This window comes from Salvelinus sp. IW2-2015, linkage group LG4q.1:29 (genome assembly GCF_002910315.2).
Source record: "Salvelinus sp. IW2-2015 linkage group LG4q.1:29, ASM291031v2, whole genome shotgun sequence".
Lineage (NCBI taxonomy): Eukaryota > Metazoa > Chordata > Actinopteri > Salmoniformes > Salmonidae > Salvelinus > Salvelinus sp. IW2-2015.
This window is the reverse complement of record NC_036842.1, coordinates 89,933,209-89,956,109: the sequence shown is the minus strand read 5'-3', so window position 1 is coordinate 89,956,109 and position 22,901 is coordinate 89,933,209. Positions and strand designations below refer to the sequence as shown.

Sequence of the window (22,901 nt, the reverse complement as noted above, 5' to 3'; positions counted from 1 at the left end):
TGTCTTTTACCAAATAGGGCTCTCTTCTGTATACCACCCCTACCTTTTACAACATAACTGATTGGCTCAAACGCATTAAAGAAAGACATTCCACAAATGAATTTAAATGCATTCCAGGTGACTACCTCATGAAGCTGATTGAGAGAATGCCAAGAGTGTGCAAAGCTGTCATCAAGGCAAAGTGTGGGTGGCTACTTTAAAGAATCTCAAATATATTTTGCTCAACACATTTTTTGGTTACTACATGATTCCATGTGTTATTTCATAGTTTAGGTCTTCACTATTATTCCACAATGTAGGAAATAGTAAAGAAAGAAAAACCCTTGAATTAGTAGGTGTCCAAACTTGGCTGGTACTGTACGCAGGGTACCAGTACCGAGTAGATGTGCAGGGGTACGAGGTAATTGACTAAAAAGGTACCAGGATAGATAAACAAGTGACAAGTCAAAACAGTTAGTGCAAAAAAAGGGTAAATGCAGATAGATAACCAAACACCTACCTGGGCTAACTACACCCGACAAAAATATAAATGCAACATGTAAAGTGTTGGGACCATGTTTTGTGAACTGAAATAAAATAGACATTTTTCATATGCACAAAAAGCTTATTTCTCTCAAATTTTGTGAACAAATCTGTTAGTGAGCATTTCTCCTTTGCCAAGATAATCCATCCACCTGACAGGTGTGGCATATCAAGAAGCTGATTAAACAGCATGGTCATTACACAGGTGCACCTTGTGCAGGGGACAATAAAAGTCCACTAAAATGTGCAGTTGTGTCACAACAAAATGCCACCGATGTTTCAAATTGCGGGAGCGTGCAATTGGCATTTGACTGAAGGGATATTCACCAGAGCTGTTGCTGGAGAATTTTATGTTAATTTCTCAATCATAAGCCGCCTACGTCGTTTTAGACTCCAATTGGCCTCACAACCCCAGACCATGTGTCCACGCCAACCCAGGACCTCTACATCCGGCTTCTTCACATGCAGGATTGTCTGAGGGGAGGGGGAGTGCTGAGGAGTATTTCTGTCTGTAAAAATGCCCCTTGGTGGAGAAAAACACATTCTGATTGGCTGGGCCTGGACCCCAGTGGGTGGGCGTACGCCCTCCTACGCCCACCCATGGCTGTAACCCTGCCCGGTCGTGAAATCCATAGATTATGGCTCAATTAATTTCAAATTGACCAATTTCCTTATATGAACTGTTCCTCAGTAATATCTTTGAAATTGTTAAGTTTATATTTTTGTTGGATGCCAAGCAGTTGCCATAAGAAGCTGTTCAGGTTCTGTTGGTTCCAGACTTGTTTAATAGGTACTGCTTGCCGTGTGGTAACAGAGAGAACAGTCGGATTTTGTTGGCTGGAACCTAGGCCAGTCCCCGGAAGAAAACAAATCTTTGTTGACCAAGAGTTGTGTGTTCTTTTGACCAATCTACAGGTAGAAATTTTACAATGTGTATTTTTCCACTATTAGGACACAGCCTGTGTTTTAAAGATATCAACTATTTGTAGGCTACTGGGCTTGTCTGACACTAAGCACACTGTGATTAAATAATTAAGACAAATAACTCAAGAGGGAGCTAGAGATCAAGATAGCCTAACAAGCAGGAAAAAACCTGTTCCCGAATCTCCTCCCGCTGCTGCTCACGAAGTTGCCGGTAATAGGATACACCAGGGGTCCGCAACCCTTTCCATTTGGAGTGCCAATTTGTATCACTGTTTTTAACCAACCTGCGTGCCAGTTATTAGCTTCATCTAAATAAAAATTATACAAATCTAAAAAGTACCTTCTATTGCCATCACCAAACATGTAAAAAATTGCCTACATAAAGCCAACAAATAAAAGCACTGCAGCTGGAAAATATCCTGATAAAAAAATTCATCACATTGGCAACTCATGGCGTGTCTGCAAGGAACTTGAAACATTGTATCAACAATCAACTTCATCCAGCCAGAAGCGTGCACTAACAAACTTGCAACATTAATATATATATATATATATATATATAAAATCCCCCTAGGCCTATTTTGGGAAGTTTCAACTGGATCAGCATTTTACTTCTTTTTTCTTCTTCACACTGAGTTGTTATCGAAAAGGAGAGGGCTGGAATGATCTTTTCAAATAAGCTACATTGAGGAAGTATTTTCAAAGGGCGTAAAAACAGACTTGGTTTACTTGCCATTTCAGGTGAAGAAAACATTTAGTTTGAGAAGCTACACAGCTCATTAGTGGTGGTGAGTTAAGACAATCAGCAATACTATCAGATCCCCAAATGGGCACGTTTATAAGCCAACATTTGCATGCAGGCCACTTCTATGCATAATCAGGCCAACATCCTTACTCAACATTGACAGGAATGCTCCAAACACAATAAATTGACAACTCGTAAATAGAACAAGTGTAGCCTAGGTTGTGTGTCCACTAAGACAACAAAAACTGTAAAAGACAAATAATATGAATGCATTAACAGAAATTACAGTAAACAAATTCTAGATTCAAAATTATGGGAATTAACGGTAAATGTACTACTGGTGAGGTGATGCTGTTGTGCCATCCAAGCGGCATTCACAATGGATTAGGCCACTGAGACAGGCGTCAATCAAGACGGGTCAAAACATTGACCCAACAAAATCGGTGAGTCGACTAAATGGAGTGAGCCCTACATCAAATGAAATTTGATTTGTCACATACACGTTTAGCAGATGTTATTGCGGGTGCAGCGAAATGCTTGCGTTTCTAGCTCCAAAAGTGCAGTAATATCTAGCAATAGACAAATCTAAAGTAAAGGAATTAAGAAATACAAATATTACGGCCTTGGTATAGACGTCCTGGATAGCAGGGAGCTTGGCCTCAGCGATGGACTGGGCCTCTGTAGCGCCTTGCTGTCAGATGCCAAGCAGTTGCCATTCCAAGCAGTGAAGCGGTCAATCAAGTTGCTCTCAAAATGGAGCAGCTGTAAAAATGTGAGGATCTGAGGGCCCTTGTCAAATCTTTTCTGCCTCTAGGAGGAGAAAGAGGCATTATCATATCCTCTTCCAACTGTCTTGGTGTGTCTGGATCATAATAGAACCATAGTGATGTGGACAAGAGCCTTAACCCAATCCACCACAGCCCCGTTGATGTGAATGGTGGCATGCTCGGCCCTCCGTTTCCTGTAGCCCACGATCAGCTCCATTTTGTCTTGCTGAAGTTGAGGGAGAGGTTGTCCAGGCACCACACTGCCAGGTCTCGGACTCCCTCCCTATAAGCTGTCTAATCATCGTAGGTGATCAGGCCTACCAACGTCTTGTCGTCAGAAAACGTAATGTTGGGAGTCAGCCGCAGCCACACAGTCGTGAGTGACCAGGGAGCACTGGAGGGGACTAACCACACACCCTTGAGGGGCCCCCGTGTTGATGGTCAGCATGGCGGATGTGTTGTTGACTTCCCTCCCCACCAAGGGGCAGCACGTCAGGAAGTCCAGGATCCAGTTGCAGCATTCTCACATAGGTGTTCCTCTTGTCCGGGTGGGAGATGGGCAATAGTCATATAGACAGGTTCCTTCGGCATTTTTGGTATGGTATAGAATGGAGCTGCAATGGATAGCTGTTGTTTTACGGGCTCCTGGCCAATTCTGGAATTTTGTGCGTTTATTTGTGCTGATAAACTTTTGTGCCTAATGTTTCCACCATCGTTTCCTATGACCGAAAAAAGCTTGTGAACATCAGAACAGAGACCACTAACCTGGATTTGGATGAAGATTCTACTTCAACGTTTCGGCAGCGCAGGACATACTGCTCACCCCGGACAAGGCCACAATTCCAGAGACTCTGAAGAGTCTGCTTAAGATGCCAACGCTGACTAAACTACATTGGAAAATAAATGATCTGCCTCTACCCTCTGGCCGAGACTATTCTAACAACGGGACCTGAAGAAATGGAATAGCCACGACTCTGTTCCTCGGAGTCGTGGCTGAACAAGGACAATATACATCTAGCTGTTTCTTATGCATCTTCAAGACCGCATGACAACGTCAAGAAAGGGGGCAGGGGTGTGTCTCTTTGCTAACTGGTGCTTGATCTCTAATATTAAAAGGAAGGCTCAAGGTTCTACTCGCCTGAGTTTAATACCTCATGACAAGCTGTAGACCATACTATTTACCTATTGAGTTTATGTATACTTTTCATAGCAGTCAACAAAAAAAAAATGGTTTAAATGGGTCAGAGTCCACAACAATGGGATCACAGCACCATCAAATGTAGCTTAGCCCAGATAACACACTGTGTCCCAAATGCCACTCTATTCCCTATATAGTGCACTACTTTTGGACCAGGACCCATAGTGTAAAAAGTAGTGCACTATATAGGGAAAATGGCACCATTTGTGATACTTCCCATGTCAGTGTTCGCTGCCAAAGGATCACACTTAAGCCCAGATATTCACCATATCACTGTCCTTTATCAGAGGCTCAATCAAATCACAAAACACAGATGAGTTGGGTTGAGATTGCATCACCTGTGTGTGGGTCCAAAGCCAAGAAATGAGATTCCTTTAATTTCTATAGTCCCAGACCACTGTTCTGCTAGGCTTTAGAGCCACAATCATGCAAGTGCCAGGTAACCATGACAACCATGATGATCTTTAACCTCACTTAATCATTTCTTGTTTAGGTCACCTTTTTTTCCTGTGTCTGTGTGTGTGTATTTCAAATGCATGTAGTTACTACAGCATACTTGCTGTATGATGTTGACCTAGTGAGTGATTGGCAGGGATGACAGTAACATCCTTCAGAAATCCATCATACAACAACAGATGTGCGCTGGACAGGTTAGAGGTCGAAAGAGTTCCCATGAGGATTATGACAAACCTATTTGTAGTAGATACAACAACAAAAAAATGGATTCCCTCTCTCGCTTAATGCTTCCAGTGTGTTCTCGTCTAGCAGGAAATCACAGGCTATTTGTCATTCACCGTGTTTTACTGCAAATCCATTTATCGGCCCATTTAATAATCAATATCGGGCTACGGGAGCTGCTGTAAACATGTTTAAGTATGTAGCTAGCTATGTAGCTAAATATGTTATGTTTCATGAACGTTACAGGGCCAAGCCCATTTCTAGAGCTAACTAGGGGAGGGGGGTTTCAGAGTGTACTCTCCCTGAGCAACGCACAACATTGTGCTGTATACCCTTTATATGGCTGAGAGTTGAAATCCAGTCATGGTAAGCCCAATTAGCCTCCGGGCATTTCTAAAACAACATGTATGTGTGCTGTTGACTGGCTTCCTTTGCTAACAATCTATTTCGGCAGTCACAAGATGTCCATTAAAATTGCTCAATAATGTACCACGTGTGTTCCGCAAGGCACCCAACATGAACCTCCATTACGGGAAATCGATTGCTAACGGGGAACTACGGTCGCTACTCGCTACAAAAGAAACGTAGTTAGTTGCCTGCCCCTCGTGAAACATCGAGTATAAATGCATTTACTGTCTCGTGAAAAATAAAGAATAACGTTACATTATAGCGAATTATGCAATACATCGACTTGATATCAAAATCGTTGCAATAGGGTAGAATTTCGTGTTTGTTTTGAGCCATTTTCTATCATGGCCTACCTGTTACTGAACAGAAGACTCCGTTGCTGCCCTCTGTTCCTCTCTATCCGCTCAAGCAAGCGGCATGAAAAAAAATCAAAAGGGCGGCTGCCGCGTGTGCTGGTTTTTCTCGCGCTCTCGCAGTAACGACACCGAAACACACAAGCAATTCTTTCTAACTGGCTATGTTAAAAACACTTTAGAATGACGACTACCTAGTCCGATAATGTCTGGAACATGTTAACTCCGGAAGCACATGTCACTTCACTAGCATTTCCTTAGCCAAGAAGTAAACATTTTTTTACAGCTAGCTGGCTAGCTAGCTACCCATTTCACTTGTTATGTTACTCAGATATGTCGGTGAATTCTCGTAAAATTAACAGTGCGTTGAATGCACTTTGTGGCGGTTAGTTTATTATAGGCAATTAATGCAACACGAAATATTTAAAATGTCGGTTATTAGAATCTAATAAACAGTTACTTACGTTGTATCTTCCGAGCTCATCATCAACCGGCTTTCTACCATCCTATCCGGATGAAAATCCAGACCACTGTATGTCGAAGTCATTTTCACGAGCTACAACCAGAACCCACCACGCTGTAGTCAACAATGAAAGTGAGTGAAATCGCCTCGAGATTCAACTCTGCGCGACCACAAAACGCAGCGGGACAGGTGCAGGGAGGGGGGCTTATTCTAGCCTTCTACTCAGAGCAGCAGCATGCGAATACTAATCATCAGTCGGTTGACATTCGTATTCTGCAATCCCCAGCTAATTTCTTCTGCAATCCCCCGTTGAAATAAACTACAGGCGCGCAACTGGGCGGATTTGATTATGTTGAACCGCGGGGCCCCGTTCTGTGGACCATGACGTGAACGGGCAAAAACGGCGATGGAGGAGCGCCCTCTCAAATCGAACAATATCAGAAACATACATCTCTTTACCATAAAATATGATAGAATTTTCTAACTAGTTTTCATTGGGAATCCAGACAAACCGTTTTTATTAAAAGTAATCACTTTTGCATGTGAACACACATAATCCTACGCATTACTCCACATGCTTATTTACTTCCCTTTTGTTTTAAGGGGACTTTGAAATGGAGGCAGCCCAGTTCCAAAACGAATGCAATCAATTTTCACCCGGTGCAAAACACGCTTACCCGGACCAGGTTAATCGAATTCCCTCACTGTCAAAGCGACTGCAGAAATGGATAGCTGGAGAGGCGTGGCTACTTCCATTCCATGTCAAGTATGTAAAAATAATGTAGGCTAGGCTAGTCCAGTCATCTTGGTTTACACTTTCACAGAATCCACAACGTGTTTGACTATTTTTTGTCAGTCTATTTAAATTAGGCTACACAAGTGTCTTCACTCACACCAACCAACCATGGCTCTCAATCTGACCTAAATTATGTGTTTGGGAAATATGGCAGGTGTTGATCCAAGGACATGAAGACCCCCACATTCCCTGGCTAGACTAGTACAGACCCAAGACAGATGATAGCAGAAAGTAATTTACATTTTGTAACAGAGGTAAAATATTATCAGAGAAAGGAAAAGTATATAGCAATCCAAACCCCTTCCTTGAACCTTGACTACAGACACAATACCATTTGTGAGAGAGGTTAGAGAGTATAGGCTATATGGTAAACCCATTCCCCGAGGAGTCCTTAGCCCAAGCACTTCGCTATTACTGAACCAATCAAGTAGCTATAGGAAATTCTCATTCTATAATCCTCTCGCCAATAATTCAAATGAATTGCTCCAGATTGTAGGTTGAGCCACTCGACTCCGAGTCCAGTCCTTTCCTATTAGTATCTGGGCCAGTATTCAGAGTAGAAGTGCTGATCTAGGATCAGGTCCCTCCCTGTCCAAAAATCATATTCATTATGATATGAAAGGCAAAACTGATCAGCGCTGCACTTCTACTCTGAGACTCTTTGTGAGTATAGGCCAGGAAGAAAACCAAGTGATTAAGATCATTAAAATTGTAAAAATGCCGGGCATCCTGAGTCTTTGGCTACATCCCAAATGGCACCCTATTCCCTACAAAATAGGGGCCCTGGTCAAAGTAGTGCACTACATAGGGAATAGGGTCTATGGGCCCTGGTCAAAAGTAGTGCACTACATAGGGAATAGGGTCTATGGGCCCTGGTCAAAAGTAGTGCACTACATAGGGAATATGGTGCCATTTAGGATGTACACTTTGCTTCTATAGAGGTCACAGTTCATGTTCCCCTTTTGTGATTTTGCTGGTGTTTTCCTGGGGGGGAGGAGCCTGTCTTTCTTTGTTGAACTGGACTTGCCAGGCGAGGTCTTCCTATATGAAACCCACTTCGAGGGGGGCTGAAACCACGGTTGTCAAGTACTGGGGTGTATTCTGTAGGCACCAAACGGAAGAAAATGTACTGAATCACAGATGGCGGGAGGGGCTACCTGAACTTGCCTAATAAGAAACACTCGTTTTGGTTTGCTGTTGCAAAATGTTTTGGTATGTTGTGGCCTAATGAATACAACCCGGAGCAGAGAGAGTTTGGTAGCCTCATCAACTGGACAGGAATTGTTCATTATAGCGTTCGCAGCAGCTTCACATTCACATCCCCCCTAAAATAATATTGGGAGTGACTCAGTCGCACTGATAAGGAATATCCCATTTATGAAACCCCAGTTAATTCTGTCGATAGCAATTTTCAAGGCAGACTACACTGCAGTTTGTGTTTATGTTAATGCAGAGTTTAAAAGAGCTTTGCTATGCATCGCCTACATACAGTTGAAGTCGAAAGTTTACATACACCTTAGCCAAATACATTTAAACTCAGTTTGTCACAATTCCTGACATTTAATCCTAGTTAAAATCCCCTGTCTTAGGTCAGTTAGGATCACCACTTTATTTTAATAATGTGAAATGTCAAAATAATAGTAGAGAGAATGATTTATTTCAGCTTTTATTTCTTTCATCACATTCCCAGTGGGTCAGAAGTTTACATACACTCAATTAGTATTTGGTAGCATTGCCTTTAAATTGTTTAACTTGGGTCAAACGTTTTGCCTAGCCTTCCACAAGCTTCCCACAATAAGTTGGGTGAATTTTGGCCCATTCCTCCTGACAGAGCTGGTAACTTAGTCAGGTTTGTAGGCCTCCTTGCTCTCACATGCTTTTTCAGTTCGGCCCACAAATCTTCTATAGGGTTGAGGTCAGGGCTTTGTGATGGCCACTCCAATACCATGACTTTGTTGTCCTTAAGACATTTTGCCACAACTTTGGAAGTATGCTTGGGGTCATTGTCCAATTGGAAGACCCATTTGTGACCAAGCTTTAACTTTGTGACTGATGTCTTGAGATGTTGCTTCAATACATCCACATCATTTTCCTTTCTCATGATGCCATCTATTTTGTGAAGTGCACCAGTCTGTCCTGCAGCAAAGCACCCCCCCAACATGATGTTGCCACCCCCGTGCTTCACGATTGGGATGGTGTTCTTCAGCTTGCAAGCATCCCACTTTTTCCTCCAAACATAACAATGGTCATTATGGCCAAACAGTTCTATTTTTGTTTCATCAGACCAGAGGACATTTCTCCAAAAAGTACAAACTCTGTCCCCATGTGCAGTTGCAAACCGTAGTCTGGCTTTTTTATGGTGGTTTTGGAGCAGTGGCTTCTTCCTTCCTGAGCGGCCTTTCAGGTTATGTCGATATTGGACTCATTTTACTGTGGATATAGATAATTTTGTACCTGTTTCCTCCAGCATCTTAACAAGGTCCTTTGCTGTTGTTCTGGGATTGATTTGCACTTTTCAAACCGAAGTACGTTAATCTCTAAGAAACAGTACGCGTCTCCTTCCTGAGCGGTATGACGGCTGTGTGGTCCCATGGTGTTTATATTTGCGTACTATTGCTTGTACAGATGAACGTGGTACTTTAAGGTGTTTGGAAATTGCTCCCAAGGATTAACCAGACTTGTGGATGTCTACAATTTTTTTCTGAGGTCTTGGCTGATTTCTTTAGATTTCCATGATGTCAAGCAAACAGGCACTGAGTTTTGAAGGTAGGCCTTGAAATACATCCACAGCTGCACCTCCAATTGACTCAAATGGTGTCAATTAGCCTATCAGAAGTTTCGAAAGCAATGACATCATTTTCTGACATTTTCCAAGCTGTTTAAAGGCACAGTCAACTTAGTGTATGTAAACTTCTGACCCACTGGAATTGTGATACAGTGAATTATAAGTGAAATAATCTGTCTGTAAACAATTGTTGGAAAATTATTTGTGTCATGCACGAAGTAGATGTCCTAACCGACTTGCCAAAACTATAGTTTGTTGACAAGAAATTTGTGGAGTGGTTGAAAAAAGAGTTTTAATGACTCCAACCTAAATGTATGTAAACTTCCGACTTCAACTGTACATATGACCATGTGACCTATTGTACCATATACTGTACGTTACATTCAGGCAGGCACATACACAGCCTATCGACCATTATCAAATACATCTAATCAAATTGTATTTGTCACATGCTTCATAAACAACATGTGTAAACTAACAGTGAAATGCTTACTTACGGGCTCTTCCCAACAATACAGAGAGAAAAAAGGGAGATGTTATAGAAAAATTATAACACGAGGAATAAATACACAATGAGTAACGATAACTTGGCTATGTACCCAATTACCTTGTACCCCTGCACATCGACTCAGTACTGGTAGCCTGAGGCAATTGAGTTAAATACTGTATGTACATAAAGGTAGGAATTAAGTGACTAGGCAACCGGATGGATTATAAATCAAATCAAATCAAATCAAATCAAATTTTATTAGTCACATACACATGGTTAGCAGATGTTAATGCGAGTGTAGCGAAATGCTTGTGCTTCTAGTTCCGACAATGCAGTAATAACCAACAAGTAATCTAACCTAACAATTCCACAACTACTACCTTACACACACACACAAGTGTAAAGGGATAAATAATATGTACATAAAGATATATGAATGAGTGGTGGTACAGAACGGATGCAGATGCAGTAGATGGTAAGAGTACGGTATATACATATGAGATGAGTACTGTAGGGTATGTAAACATAAAGTGGCATAGTTTAAAGTGGCTAGTGGTACATGTATTACATAAAGATGGCAAGATGCAGTAGATGATATAGAGTACAGTAATACATATGAGATGGGTAATGTAGGGTATGTAAACATTGTATTAAGTGGCATTGTTTAAAGTGGCTAGTGGTACATTTTTACATAATTTCCATCAATTCCCATTTTTAAAGTGGCTGGAGTTGAGTCAGTATGTTGGCAGCGCCGCTAAATGTTAGTGGTGGCTGTTTAACAGTCTGATGGCCTTGAGATAGAAGCTGTTTTTCAGTCTCTCGGTCCCTGCTTTGATGCACCTGTACTGACCTCGCCTTCTGGATGATAGCGGGTGAACAGGCAGTGGCTTGGTGGTTGTTGTCCTTGATGATCTTTATGGCCTTCCTGTGACATCGGGTGGTGTAGGTGTCCTGGAGGGCAGGTAGTTTGCCCCTGGTGATGCGTTCTGCAGACCTCACTACCCTCTGGAGAGCCTTACGGTTGTGGGCGGAGCAGTTGCCGTACCAGGCGGTGATACAGCCCGACAGGATGCTCTCGATGTTGCATCTGTAGAAGTTTGTGAGTGCTTTTGGTGACAAGCCGAATTTCTTCAGCCTCCTGAGGTTGAAGAGGCGCTGCTGCGCCTTTCTCTACAACGCTGTCTGTGTGGGTGGACCAATTCAGTTTGTCCGTGATGTGTACACCGAGGAACTTAAAACTTTCCACCTTCTCCACTATCTGACCCGTCGATGTGGATAGGGGGTGCTCCCTCTGCTGTTTCCTGAAGTCCACAATCATCTCCTTTGTTTGTTGACGTTGAGTGTGAGGTTATTTTCCTGACACCACACTCCGAGGGCCTCACCTCCTCCCTGTAGGCCGTCTCGTCGTTGTTGGTAATCAAGCCTACCACTGTAGTGTCATCCGCAAACTTGATGATTGAGTTGGAGGCGGGCATGGCCACGCAGTCGTGGGTGAACAGGGAGTACAGGAGAGGGCTCAGAACGCACCCTTGTGGGGCCCCAGTGTTGAGGATCAGCGGGGTGGAGATGTTGTTACCTACCCTCACCACCTGGGGGCGGCCCTCAGGAAGTCCAGGACCCAGTTGCACAGGGCGGGGTCGAGACCCAGGGTCTCGAGCTTGATGACGAGTTTGGAGGTACTATGTGTTTAAATGCTGAGCTGTAATCGATGAACAGCATTCTCACATGGGTATTCCTCTTGTCCAATGGGTAGGGCAGTGTGCAGTGTGGTTGCGATTGCGTCGTCTTGTGACCTATTGGGTCGGTAAGCAAATTGGAGTGGGTCTAGGGTGTCGGTAGGGTGGAGTGGATATGGTCCTTGACTAGTCTCTCAAAGCACTTCATGATGACGGAAGTGAGTGCTACGGGGCGTAGTCGTTTAGCTCAGTTACCTTAGCTTTCTTGGGAACAGGAACAATGGTGGCCCTCTTGAAGCATGTGGGAACAGCAGACTGGAATAAGGATTGATGAATATGCCGTAAACACACCAGCCAGCTGGTCTGCGCATGCTCTGAGGACGCGGCTGGGAATGCCGTCTGGGCCTGCAGCCTTGCGAGGGTTAACACGTTTAAATGTTTTACTCACCTCGGCTGCAGTGAAGGAGAGCCCGCAGGTTTGGTAGGGGGCCGTGTCAGTGGCACTGTATTGTCCTCAAAGCGGGCAAAAAAGTTGTTTAGCCTGTCTGGAGCAAGACATCCTGGTCCGCGACGGGGCTGGTTTCTTTTTGTAGTCCGTGATTGACTGTAGACCCTGCCACATACCTCTTGTGTCTGAGCTGTTGAATTGCGACTCGATTTTGTCTCTGTACTGAGACTTAGCCTGTTTGATTGCCTTGCGGAGAGAATAGCTACACTGTTTGTATTCGGTCATGCTTCCGGTCACCTTGCCCTGGTTAAAAGCAGTGGTTCGCGCTTTCAGTTTCACGCGAATGCTGCCGTCAATCCACGGTTTCTGGTTTGGAATGTTTTTATCGTTGCTGTGGGTACGACATCGTCAATGCACTTCCTAATGAACTCGCTCACCGAATCAGCATATTCGTCAATATTGTTGTTGGACGCGATGCGGAACATATTCCAATCCGCGTGATCGAAGCAGTCTTGAAGCGTGGATTCAGATTGTCGGACCAGCGTTGAACAGACCTGAGCGCGGGAGCTTGTTGTTTGAGTTTCTGTTTGTAGGCTGGAATCAACAAAATGGAGTCGTGGTCAGCTTTTCCGAAAGGGGGCGGGGGAGGGCCTTATAAGCGTCGCGGAAATTAGTATAACAATGGTCTAGGGTTTTTCCAGCCCTGGTAGCACAATCGATATGCTGATAGAATTTAGGGAGGTTTGTTTTTAGATTAGCCTTTTAAAATCCCCAGCTACGATGAATGCAGCCTCAGGGTGTGTGGTTTCCAGTTTACAAAGAGTCAGATAAAGTTCGTTCAGGGCCATCGATGTGTCTGCTTGGGGGGGAATATATACGGCTGTGATTATGGTTGAAGAGAATTCCCTTGGTAGATAATGCGGTCGACATTTGATTGTGAGGAGTTCTAGATCAGGTGAACAGAATGACTTGAGTTCCTGTGTGTTGTTATGATGATCACACCACTTCTCGTTAATCATAAGGCATACCCCCCGCCCCTCTTCTTACCGGAAAGATGTTTGTTTCTGTCGGCGCGATGCATGAAGAAACCAGCTGGCTGCACCGACTCCGTTAGCGTCCCTTGAGTTAGCCAGTTTCCGTGAAGCAGAGCACGTTGCAATCCCTGATGTCTCTCTGGAATGCTACCCGTGCTCGGATTTCATCAACCTTATTGTCAAGAGACTGGACATTGGCGAGTAGTATGCTAGGGAGTGGAGCGCGATGTGCCCGTCTCCGAAGCCTGACCACGAGACCGCCTCGTTTGCCCCTTTTTCGGCGTCGCACAGGGTCGCCGGTGGGATCAGATCCATTGTATTGGGTGGAAGGCAAAACACTGATCCGTTTCGCGGAAAAGTCATATTCCTGGTAGGAACGATGATGAGTTGACGTTAATCGTATATTCAGTAGTTCCTCCCGACTGTATGTAATGAAACCTAAGATTACCTGGGGTACCGATGTAAGAAATAACACGTAAAAAAACTAAATACTGCATATTTTCCAAGGAACGCGAAGCGAGGCGGCCATCTCTTTTCGGCGCCGGAAGTCGTTTGTAAACAGTAGCAGCAGCTTTAGTTAGTGCAAAAAGGGTCAATGCAGATAGTTAAATAGTTAACCAATAGCTACCTAGACTAACTATTTAGCAGTCATATGGCTTGGGGGTAGAAGCTGTTCAGGGTCCTGTTGGTTCCAGACTTGGTGCATCTGTACCACTTGCCGTGCGGTAGCAGAGGGATTAGTCTATGACTTCGGTGGCTGGAATCTTTGAAAAGTTTTTGTGCCTTCCTCTGACAGCTTCTGGTATAGAGGTCCTGGATAGCACGGAGCTTTGCCCCGGTGATGTACTGGACCATACGCACTACCCTCTGTAGCACCTTGCGGTTGGATGTCAAACAATTTCCATACTAAGCGGTGATGCAGCCAGTCAAGATGTACTTAATGGCGCAGCTGTAGAACATTTTGAGAATCTGAGGGCCCATGCTGAATATTTTCAGCCTTCTGAGGGGAAAGAGTTGTTGTCGTGCCCCCTGAGGGCCCCCCCGTGTTGAGGATCAGCGTGGCAGATGTGTTGTTGCCTACCCTCACCACCTGGGGGCAGCCCATCAGGAAGTAGAGGATCCAGCTGCAGAGGGAGGTGGTCAGTCCCAGGGTCCTGAGCTTAGTGATGAGCTTGGAGGGCACTATGATATTGAATGCTGAGCTGTAGTCAATGAACAACATTCTCACATAGGTGTTCCTCTTGTCCAGGTGGGAGACGGCAGTGTGGAGTGCAATAGAGATCTGTGGATCTGTTAGGGGGGTATGCGAGTTCAAGTTGGTCCAGGGTGTGCAGGATGATGGTGTTGATGTGAGCCATAACCAGCCTTTCAAAGCATTTTATGGCTACAGATGTGAGTGCTACAGCTCGATAGTCATTTAGACAGGTTACCTTGGCGTTCTTGGGCACAAGGACTATGGTGGTCTGCTTGAAACATGTAAGTATTACAGACTGGGTCAGGGAGAAGTTGAAAATGTCAGTGAAGACACTTGCCAGCTGGTCAGCGCATGTCCTGGTAATCCATCTTGCCCCGCGGCCTTGTGAATGTTGACATTGTTGCCCAGAACAGCTGGTACTCTTATGAATGGTTCCGTGTTGCTTGCCTCGAAGCGTGCATAGAAGGAATTTAGCTCGTCTGGTAGGCTCGCTTCATTGGGCAGCTCACGGCTGAGTTTCCCTTTGTAATCTGTGATAGTTTGCAAGCCCTACCACATCCGCCGAGCGTCAGAGCCGGCGTAGTAGGATTCAATCTTAGTCCTGTATTGACGTTTTGACTGTTGGTTGGCTCATCGGAGATCGTAGCGGGATTTCTTATAAGCATCCGGATTAGTGTTCCGCTCCTTGAAAGCGGCAGGTCAAGCCTTTAGCGCAGCTTTTAGTTGCCTGTAAACCATGGCTTCTGTTTGGGATATGTACATATGGTCACTGTGGGGACAACATCATTGATGTACTTATTAATGAAGCCGGTGACTGATGTGGTAAACTCCTCAATGTTATCTGATGAATCTCTGAACATATTCCAGTCTGTGCTAGCAAAACAGTCTTGTAGCGTAGCATTTGCTTCATTGGACCACTTCCGTATTGAACGCGATTATAAGGTGATCTAGAGGTTTTTCGCCTCTAATTGCACAGGTGACATGCTGGTAAAAATGAGGTAAGACCGATTTCAATTTCTCTGCAATAAAATCACTTGCCACTTGGAGCGCCACCTCTGGATGTGCATTTTCTTGTTTGCTTGTGGCCCTTTACAATTTGTTGAGTGCGGTCTTAGTGTCAGCATCGGTTTGTGGTGGTAAATAGACAGCTGTGAAAAATATAGATAACTCTCTTGGTAAATAGTATGGTTTGCAGCTTATCATGAGGTATTCTAACTCAGGTTAGCAAAACCTCGAGACTTCCTTAAAGGGATACTTTGGGATTTTGGTAATGAGGTAATTTATCTACTTCCCCAGAGTCAGATGAACTCGTGGATACCATTTTATGTCTCTGTGTGCAGTATGAAGGAAGTTAGAGGTAGCTTCGCAAGCCAACGCTAACTAGCGTTAGCGCAATGACTGGAAGTCTATGGGTATTTATATGCAGAAACCCATAGACTTCCAGTCATCGCGCTAACACTAGTTAGCATTGGCTCGTGAAACTAGCTCTAAATTCCTTCATACTGGACACAGATAATTGTGTGTAATACTATTAGATCTCCAAAAATCTCATTAAGAAAAGAAGATACATTTTAACAGTAGTCTCGTGGAATCCGACGAGTTAGTCTGAATATTGCAGCGGTTAAGAGAGTTGAGCCAGTAACCAAAAGGTCACTGCTTCGAATCCCTGAGCCGATGTGCCCTTGAGCAAGGCACTGAACTCGAATTGCTCCTGTAAGTCGTTCTGGATAAGAGTGTCTGCAAAATGACTAAAATGTACTAAATATAGTCAAGTCTGACATGGGAGATCTGCTGGGTAGCCTGCTGTGGGCATAAAGGGAACATATTGTGCAGAGATATTAAAATAAATACTGTTTTATTGTTGCAATGGAAGTATGTTGCCGCCTCTCTCAGTGCTAGCCTCCCATGTTTAATCCATCAGATGATTACTATGATAATCCTATTGTAATCCCTACACATACCATGCATTCCTTGTTTACATCTTTTCTATTGTATCCCTCTGTAATGTGGGACGATCCGGACTATTCCTAGCCCCTACGAATCAATTCATCCAGCATTTGATTTGCACCTCCTCTAAACCAATGGTGGAGCGGGTCAAGTAAAAATAGGCCAACTGCACAGAGCGACCCAAATGGGTTATGTCACGTCTGTTTGTATATGTCGCCATAAACTTACTGCCTGCCTGCCTGCATGACTGACATACTTTCTCTTAGCTCTGAAAGCATTTGCAGAATGGCAAACAACTGAAGCTGGCGCTCTCAAAATGGAGAAGGAGAGGATATGAGTATGACTCAATTTTGTAATCTAATCTGAAAAGAAATGCACAGCGTCGTAGCCTGGCTGTAACGTTGGTTAACACAAACCTTATCAGAGTAGTTTGAGTTTAGGTTTGTGGTACTGGCTTATGCAAATTCCTTATTGGCTAATGTAAATTGTCCTGTGCCTTGCAGAAGATAGCTCAGAGCTTATGCTGATTTTGACTAGAGGCGTTAGAGACAGGATGGATGAACTTGTTCTCAGAAACTATGCCCTGTACTTTCCAGTGGCCTCTGTCATTTTCAAGAGGTGGAATTCTGTTTGCGTCACCGACAGCCTGACTGACAGAGACCCATTTCTTCAGTTTTTAACTGTGAACGAGAGTCGCACCTATTTTTGTCTTCGACCCATTTATTTTTCTTCCATTTATTTTCATTTCTGGGTGACCGTTGACCTTCAGAAGGGACGTCCTTTAATTTAGATGCTGTTAATACATTAGTATTGAATACACAATTCTTTGGTTTTTAAATCAGATAATATGTTTTTTTTTACACAATTGATTTGATGATAACTTCAATCAATAGGACTAATTGATGCGTCCTGATCAGGTCTGTCTGTTTCTTAAAGATGGATTTTCGGGCAGGAGGGGAGATTTTCCCCCAGATCACAAGTTACATTGTGTCTCTTTTTCTTTCAGTGAAAAACATTCACATCATAAATCTACCCTAACCTACCATGGAATGGGAATGAATACTGCAAACAATGAATCCATCCTATAACAATAGCCATTATCCACCACCACAGGAACAAAGAAGCATTACAATCACTGACTATAGCTCCAACTACAACCACAGCTACAACAAAAGCCAGCCAGTTTAGATCCGATTCCTTCTGAATGAACTAGGGGCCAATCCAACATCCAACCAACCCGACGGACGTACCTCAGAGATCCTAGGTCCTCATTCCTGACGGGGACACCAGCGGCGGAGGCAGAGGGGGGACAGCGCATGCTGTTAACATACAAGCTCTGCACCAGGGCTAGATCCGACGAGTGTTCCAACATCGCACGGTGCTCTTCCAGAAAAATCCAACTTATTGTGTGTGTTTAAATGGCCACTTCTCTTCTTCTCACTCTTTCTCCCTCTCTCCGGGTAGCCTATTTCTCTCTCTCTCTCTCCCTCTCTCTGTCTCTCTCTCTGTGTCTCTCTCCCGCTCCCCCCACCCCCTCTCTTTCTCTCCTCCTCTGGTTTAGTGCAGTAGAGCACCCCCTTCGCTAACTGGCGTAGCTGAAATAATCCTTTTTGACAGCTCATCGTGGGCTAATGCATTGTGCCGCCCGCGGCAGCCTGGTTCGCAGGCTGCAAAGCTGCGGCCACAGTAGCACTCTTCCACTAATTGACACCCGTATTAGGAAGAGTCCAGGAAATTGGACAGGGTTGGTTTGTTCCTACTGGCACACTGGGATACATGGGGCAAAGAAGGGGAAACTTCTGAATAATTTACCAATGGATCCTTGGATCTGTTTTTCACTCAGGTCCTGGGGTTCAGGTTGTTGTGGCACGATCCCTGTTTCATGTTTTGCATGTATTTTGAATGATGCCTGGATACAGGAAAAATACAGTATAAATGTAGTTCAAACCCAGGTCAAATGTAGGTCAAACCCAGGTGTTGTTGTGATGAAGCACATACATGGAAGCTAAACCCCAGGTGCACTTGTGGCAGGAAGTTTGGTCCAACCACAGTCTCTGGGTCCAACAGGGGAATCAATACAAAAAGAAAAGCTCCACACTCTTTTGTAACAGATAAAGGAATTTCTATGTGTTKATAAACTGTATTCTGAAGTGTCAAACTTCAAATGTTGACATATTTCAATTTTCAAACTCCAATTTTCAAACATCAAACTACTAACTATGCAATTAAATGCGAGGCTTTTTGCCCAAGATTTAAGCTGTGAAAACACCAAATATTTAACACCGGTAAATATTTATTGGGGCCCGGCTCCTATCCCAAACCCCATCTCCAATCCAGTCATACCATCACTTCCTGAATAATCTCCTGTCTGACCGGAGGGGATGTGCATATGTCACATTCTCCAGATTCTCTCGACTGATGGATGATAAGCCACAGGAGGAGAAGAGAGAGAGAGAGGTACAGAGAGAGAGAGAGGAGAGACACAGAGAGTGTGATAGAGACATTGAGAGAATGGGGGAGAGAGAGAGAGAGACAGTGTCATTATTACACTAGAGTAGAGATGGGGGGGAAGGATAGTGTGCTGCCTATACCGTATATGTTTAGTCAGTAAGCCAACAATGTGGTGAGCATGAGTACCTTTTAATAAAGGAAGGATTATGCTTGTCTTTTGTTTGCCATCTCTGTCAGGCCGCATGTTGAGCCTGACCTGAACAGAAATTTCTGCAATACTTTTGCTAGATTAAATACTGTATATCCCCATTGAGACATGGTGTGCATCCTAAATGGACTCTAATCCCATAGGGCTCCGGCCAAAAGTAGTGCACTATAAAGGGAATATGGTGCCTTTTGGGACACACACGTGATCATATCCCATTGACAGTGTAGCATATTAGCTGTTTGACCATCTCTGTATGGTCATCAGATGTGCTTGTACTACAGACAACGTCTCTTCTACTGTAACGATTGTTCAGTTGGCATGAYAACGCGAGTTAGAGAAGTTGGCTATTAGCACACTCAGATCTGGCAACTTGGCCAGTCAAAATGCACTCTCATCAACTTCTTCAGATGAGATAAGCATGCACACAAAMACACTCACGCACACACGCACACACCAACACAATATGTTACCCAAACAGGTTCCAGAACTAAAATATTTACATAGTGTTGTCCCAGACCCTGGAGCCATTGGCCATCGCCCAACTGACAACAGGAAGTGACACATGAAGAGGCATACCCTAGTTTCAAATTACTTGTTTATTACTMTAATTTAGTTACTCATATCTCATCCGCCGTCATATTTATCAAAGTGAAGAGTATGGCAGGCAAGAAGTTCGATCATTTCCTGCTGATAGCCATATGTAGTTTCAAATTACAACTCKATTTCCTTAGTTTGCATAGCAACTCATCATTGCTCATCCACCTACACACTACATTGTTAAAAAAATATTATGACTATGACATGCAATCATATTAGTTCCTGTTGATGCGTTTAGCTCCTCCTTTCATTCCAGGTACACGATGGAACAACCTAGTGCTTTCGCCTAACCACAACATTAAGATGACATTTTGAATGAGATTTGCTCTGTGATATCCTTCTCTGACTCTGAGAGCCCAGGAGAAAATACATCTAGGCCTCCGACCCCCATAGGTCTCTCTCTCTAACATTAAGTAGGAAAGGGATTTGAATGCAGTGCAYGTGGATGTGTGTGTGCGTGCAGTTTGTGTGCACTTCATGCAGGCTGGGCGGGTATCATAGGGATAAGACTGACATGATGAAGGGGATCCTCTCTTCCTCTGATCTGAGCATAAATCCCTCCTGTTTCAGCACTACTCTTACAGTCTTAGTTTCCACATAAATCATTTAACGCTGATGTGGAAATACTAGCGAGTCTTTGTGATGTGTTGATGCTGTCTGTCTGCCTGTGTGTCTGCCTGCGTGTGTGCCTGTGTCTCTGCCTGTGTCTCTACCTGTGTCTCTGCCTGTGTGTCTGCCTGTCTCTCTACCTCTGACTCTGTCTGTGCTAGGGACAATTGCACATTCATATTCTGCACATCTACCATTCCAGTGTTTAATTGCTATATTGAAATTACTTCGCCACCAAGGCCTATTTATTGCCTTACCTCCGTTATCCTACCTCATTTGCACACACTGTATATAGACTTTTTCTACTGTATTATTGACTGTATGTTTGTTTATTCCATATGTAACTCTGTGTTGTTGTATGTGTCAAACTGCTTTGCTTTATCTTGGCCAGGTCGCAGTTGTAAATKAGAACTTGTTCTCAACTGGCCTACCTGGTTAAATAAAGGTGAAATAAAAAAWWWWMWAAAAAAATGTATGARGCAGAGAGCTAAAGTTCCYGGATTCTTGGCCTGCACTAAGTTAACTTACATTAGTATTTCCTGAAATACCTCTGATCCAAATGTTACATTCTAACACTGTAATATCTATAGTCTGATCCAAATGTTACATTCTAACACTGTAATATCTATAGTCTGTCCAAAATGTTACTTCTAACACTGTAAATATCTATAGTCTGATCCAAATGTTACATTCTAACACTGTAATATCTATAGTCCTGATCCAAATGTTACATTCTAACACTGTAATATCTATAGTCTGATCCAAATGTTACATTCTAACACTGTAATATCTATAGTCTGATCCAAATGTTACATTCTAACACTGTAATATCTATAGTCTGATCCAAGCGTCACGTTCAACASTAGGCTTGATTCTAATGGAAGGGATTTTGAAAGTAAAGCCGTATCTATTAAAGAAACAGTGAAATTATATCATTCAGGAAATAACATCATTTTTAAAGATAACACTTTTCAGAAGGTCAATATAATCTGAAAGTAAAGTCAACCACATCCGTTAGTCAACCACCACATCCGTTAGTCAACCACCACATTCGTTAGTCAACCACCACATCCGTTAGTAAACCACCACGTCCGTTAGTCAACCACCACATCCGTTAGTCAACCACATCCGTTAGTCAACCACCACATCCGTTAGTCAACCACCACATCCGTTAGTCAACCACCACATCCGTCAGTCAACACCACATCCGTTAGTCAACCACCACATCCGTTAGGTCAACCAACATCCGTTATCAACCCACCACATCCGTTAGTCAAGCACATCCGTAAGTCAACCACATCCTTAGTCAAACCACATCCGTTAGTCAACCCACCACACTCCGTTATCAACCACCACATCCGTTAGTCAACCACCACATCCACCACCACATCCGTTAGTCAACCACCACATCCGTTAGTCAACCACCCACATCCGTTAGTCAACCACACATCCGTTATCAACCACCACATCCGTTAGTCACACCACATCCGTTAGTCAAACAACCACATCCGCTAGTCAACACCACATCCGTTAGTCAACCACCACCATCCGTCTAGTCAACCACCACATCCGTTATCAACAACCACATCCGTTAGTCAATCACCACATCCACGTAGTCAACCAACACACACGTTAGTCAACCACACCGTTAGTCAACCACATCCGTGTTCAACCACCACATCCGTTAGTCAACCACCACATCCGTGTAGTCAACAACCCACATCCTTAGCAAACCACATCCGTTAGTCAACCACCACACTCCGTTTAGTCAACAACCACACCGTTAGTCAAACCACATCGTTAGGCAAACCACATCCGTTAGTCAACCAATCCGTTAGTCACCACACCTAGTAACCACACATCGTTAGTCAACACCACATCCTGAGCAACCACCACATCCGTTAGTCAACAACCACATCCGTTAGTCAACCACCACATCCGTTAGTCAACCACCACCATCCGTTAGTCAACAAACCACATCCGTTAGTCAACCACCACATCCGTTAGTCAACCACCACATCCGTAGTCAACAACACATCCTTAGTCAACCACCACATCCTTGAGTCAACCACCACATCCGTTAGTCAACCAACATCCGTTAGTCAACCACACCGTTAGTCAACCACCACATCCGTTAGTCAACACATCGTTAGTCAACCACAATCCGTTAGTCAACACCACATCCGTTAGTCAACCACCACATCCGTTAGTCAACACCACACCGTTATCAACCACCACATCCGTCAGTCAACACCCAATCCGTTAGTCAACCACCACATCCGTTAGTCAACCACCACATCCGTTAGCAACCACCACATCCGTTATCAACCACCAACATCCGTTAGTCAACCACATCCTTAGTCAACACCACATCCGTTAGTCAACCACCACATCCGTTAGTCAACCACCACATCCGTAGTCAACCACCACATCCGTTAGTCAACAACCACATCGTAGTCATCACCACATCCTTAGTCAAACCAAACCCACACCGTAGTCAACCACACCTAGTCAACCACATCGTTAGTCAACCACCACATCCGTTAGTCAACCACCACATCGTTAGTCAACAACCACATCCGTTAGTCAAACCACACCGTTAGTCAA

At 43.9% G+C, this 22,901-nt stretch overlaps 1 protein-coding gene across 10 annotated transcripts in view; it reads right to left on the bottom strand.

Moving 5' to 3' along the window:
- Positions 1 to 17,939, bottom strand: part of LOC111962788 (CUGBP Elav-like family member 2) — a 58,298-nt gene extending 40,359 nt beyond the window's left edge. For 4 of the 10 annotated variants that reach the window (XM_023986106.2, XM_070443236.1, XM_070443238.1 and 1 more), the window contains exon 1: positions 17,680 to 17,939. In XM_023986106.2, the coding sequence (XP_023841874.1) occupies positions 17,680 to 17,801 (122 nt within the window). In that variant the 5' untranslated portion in view covers positions 17,802 to 17,939. Of the gene's footprint in view, positions 1 to 5,595; positions 5,818 to 6,059; positions 6,380 to 17,679 lie in introns of those variants that run through there. The other 6 variants (XM_070443237.1, XM_023986113.2, XM_070443240.1 and 3 more) reach the window with 4 other exon arrangements.
- Positions 17,940 to 22,901: the final 4,962 nt, after the last annotated feature.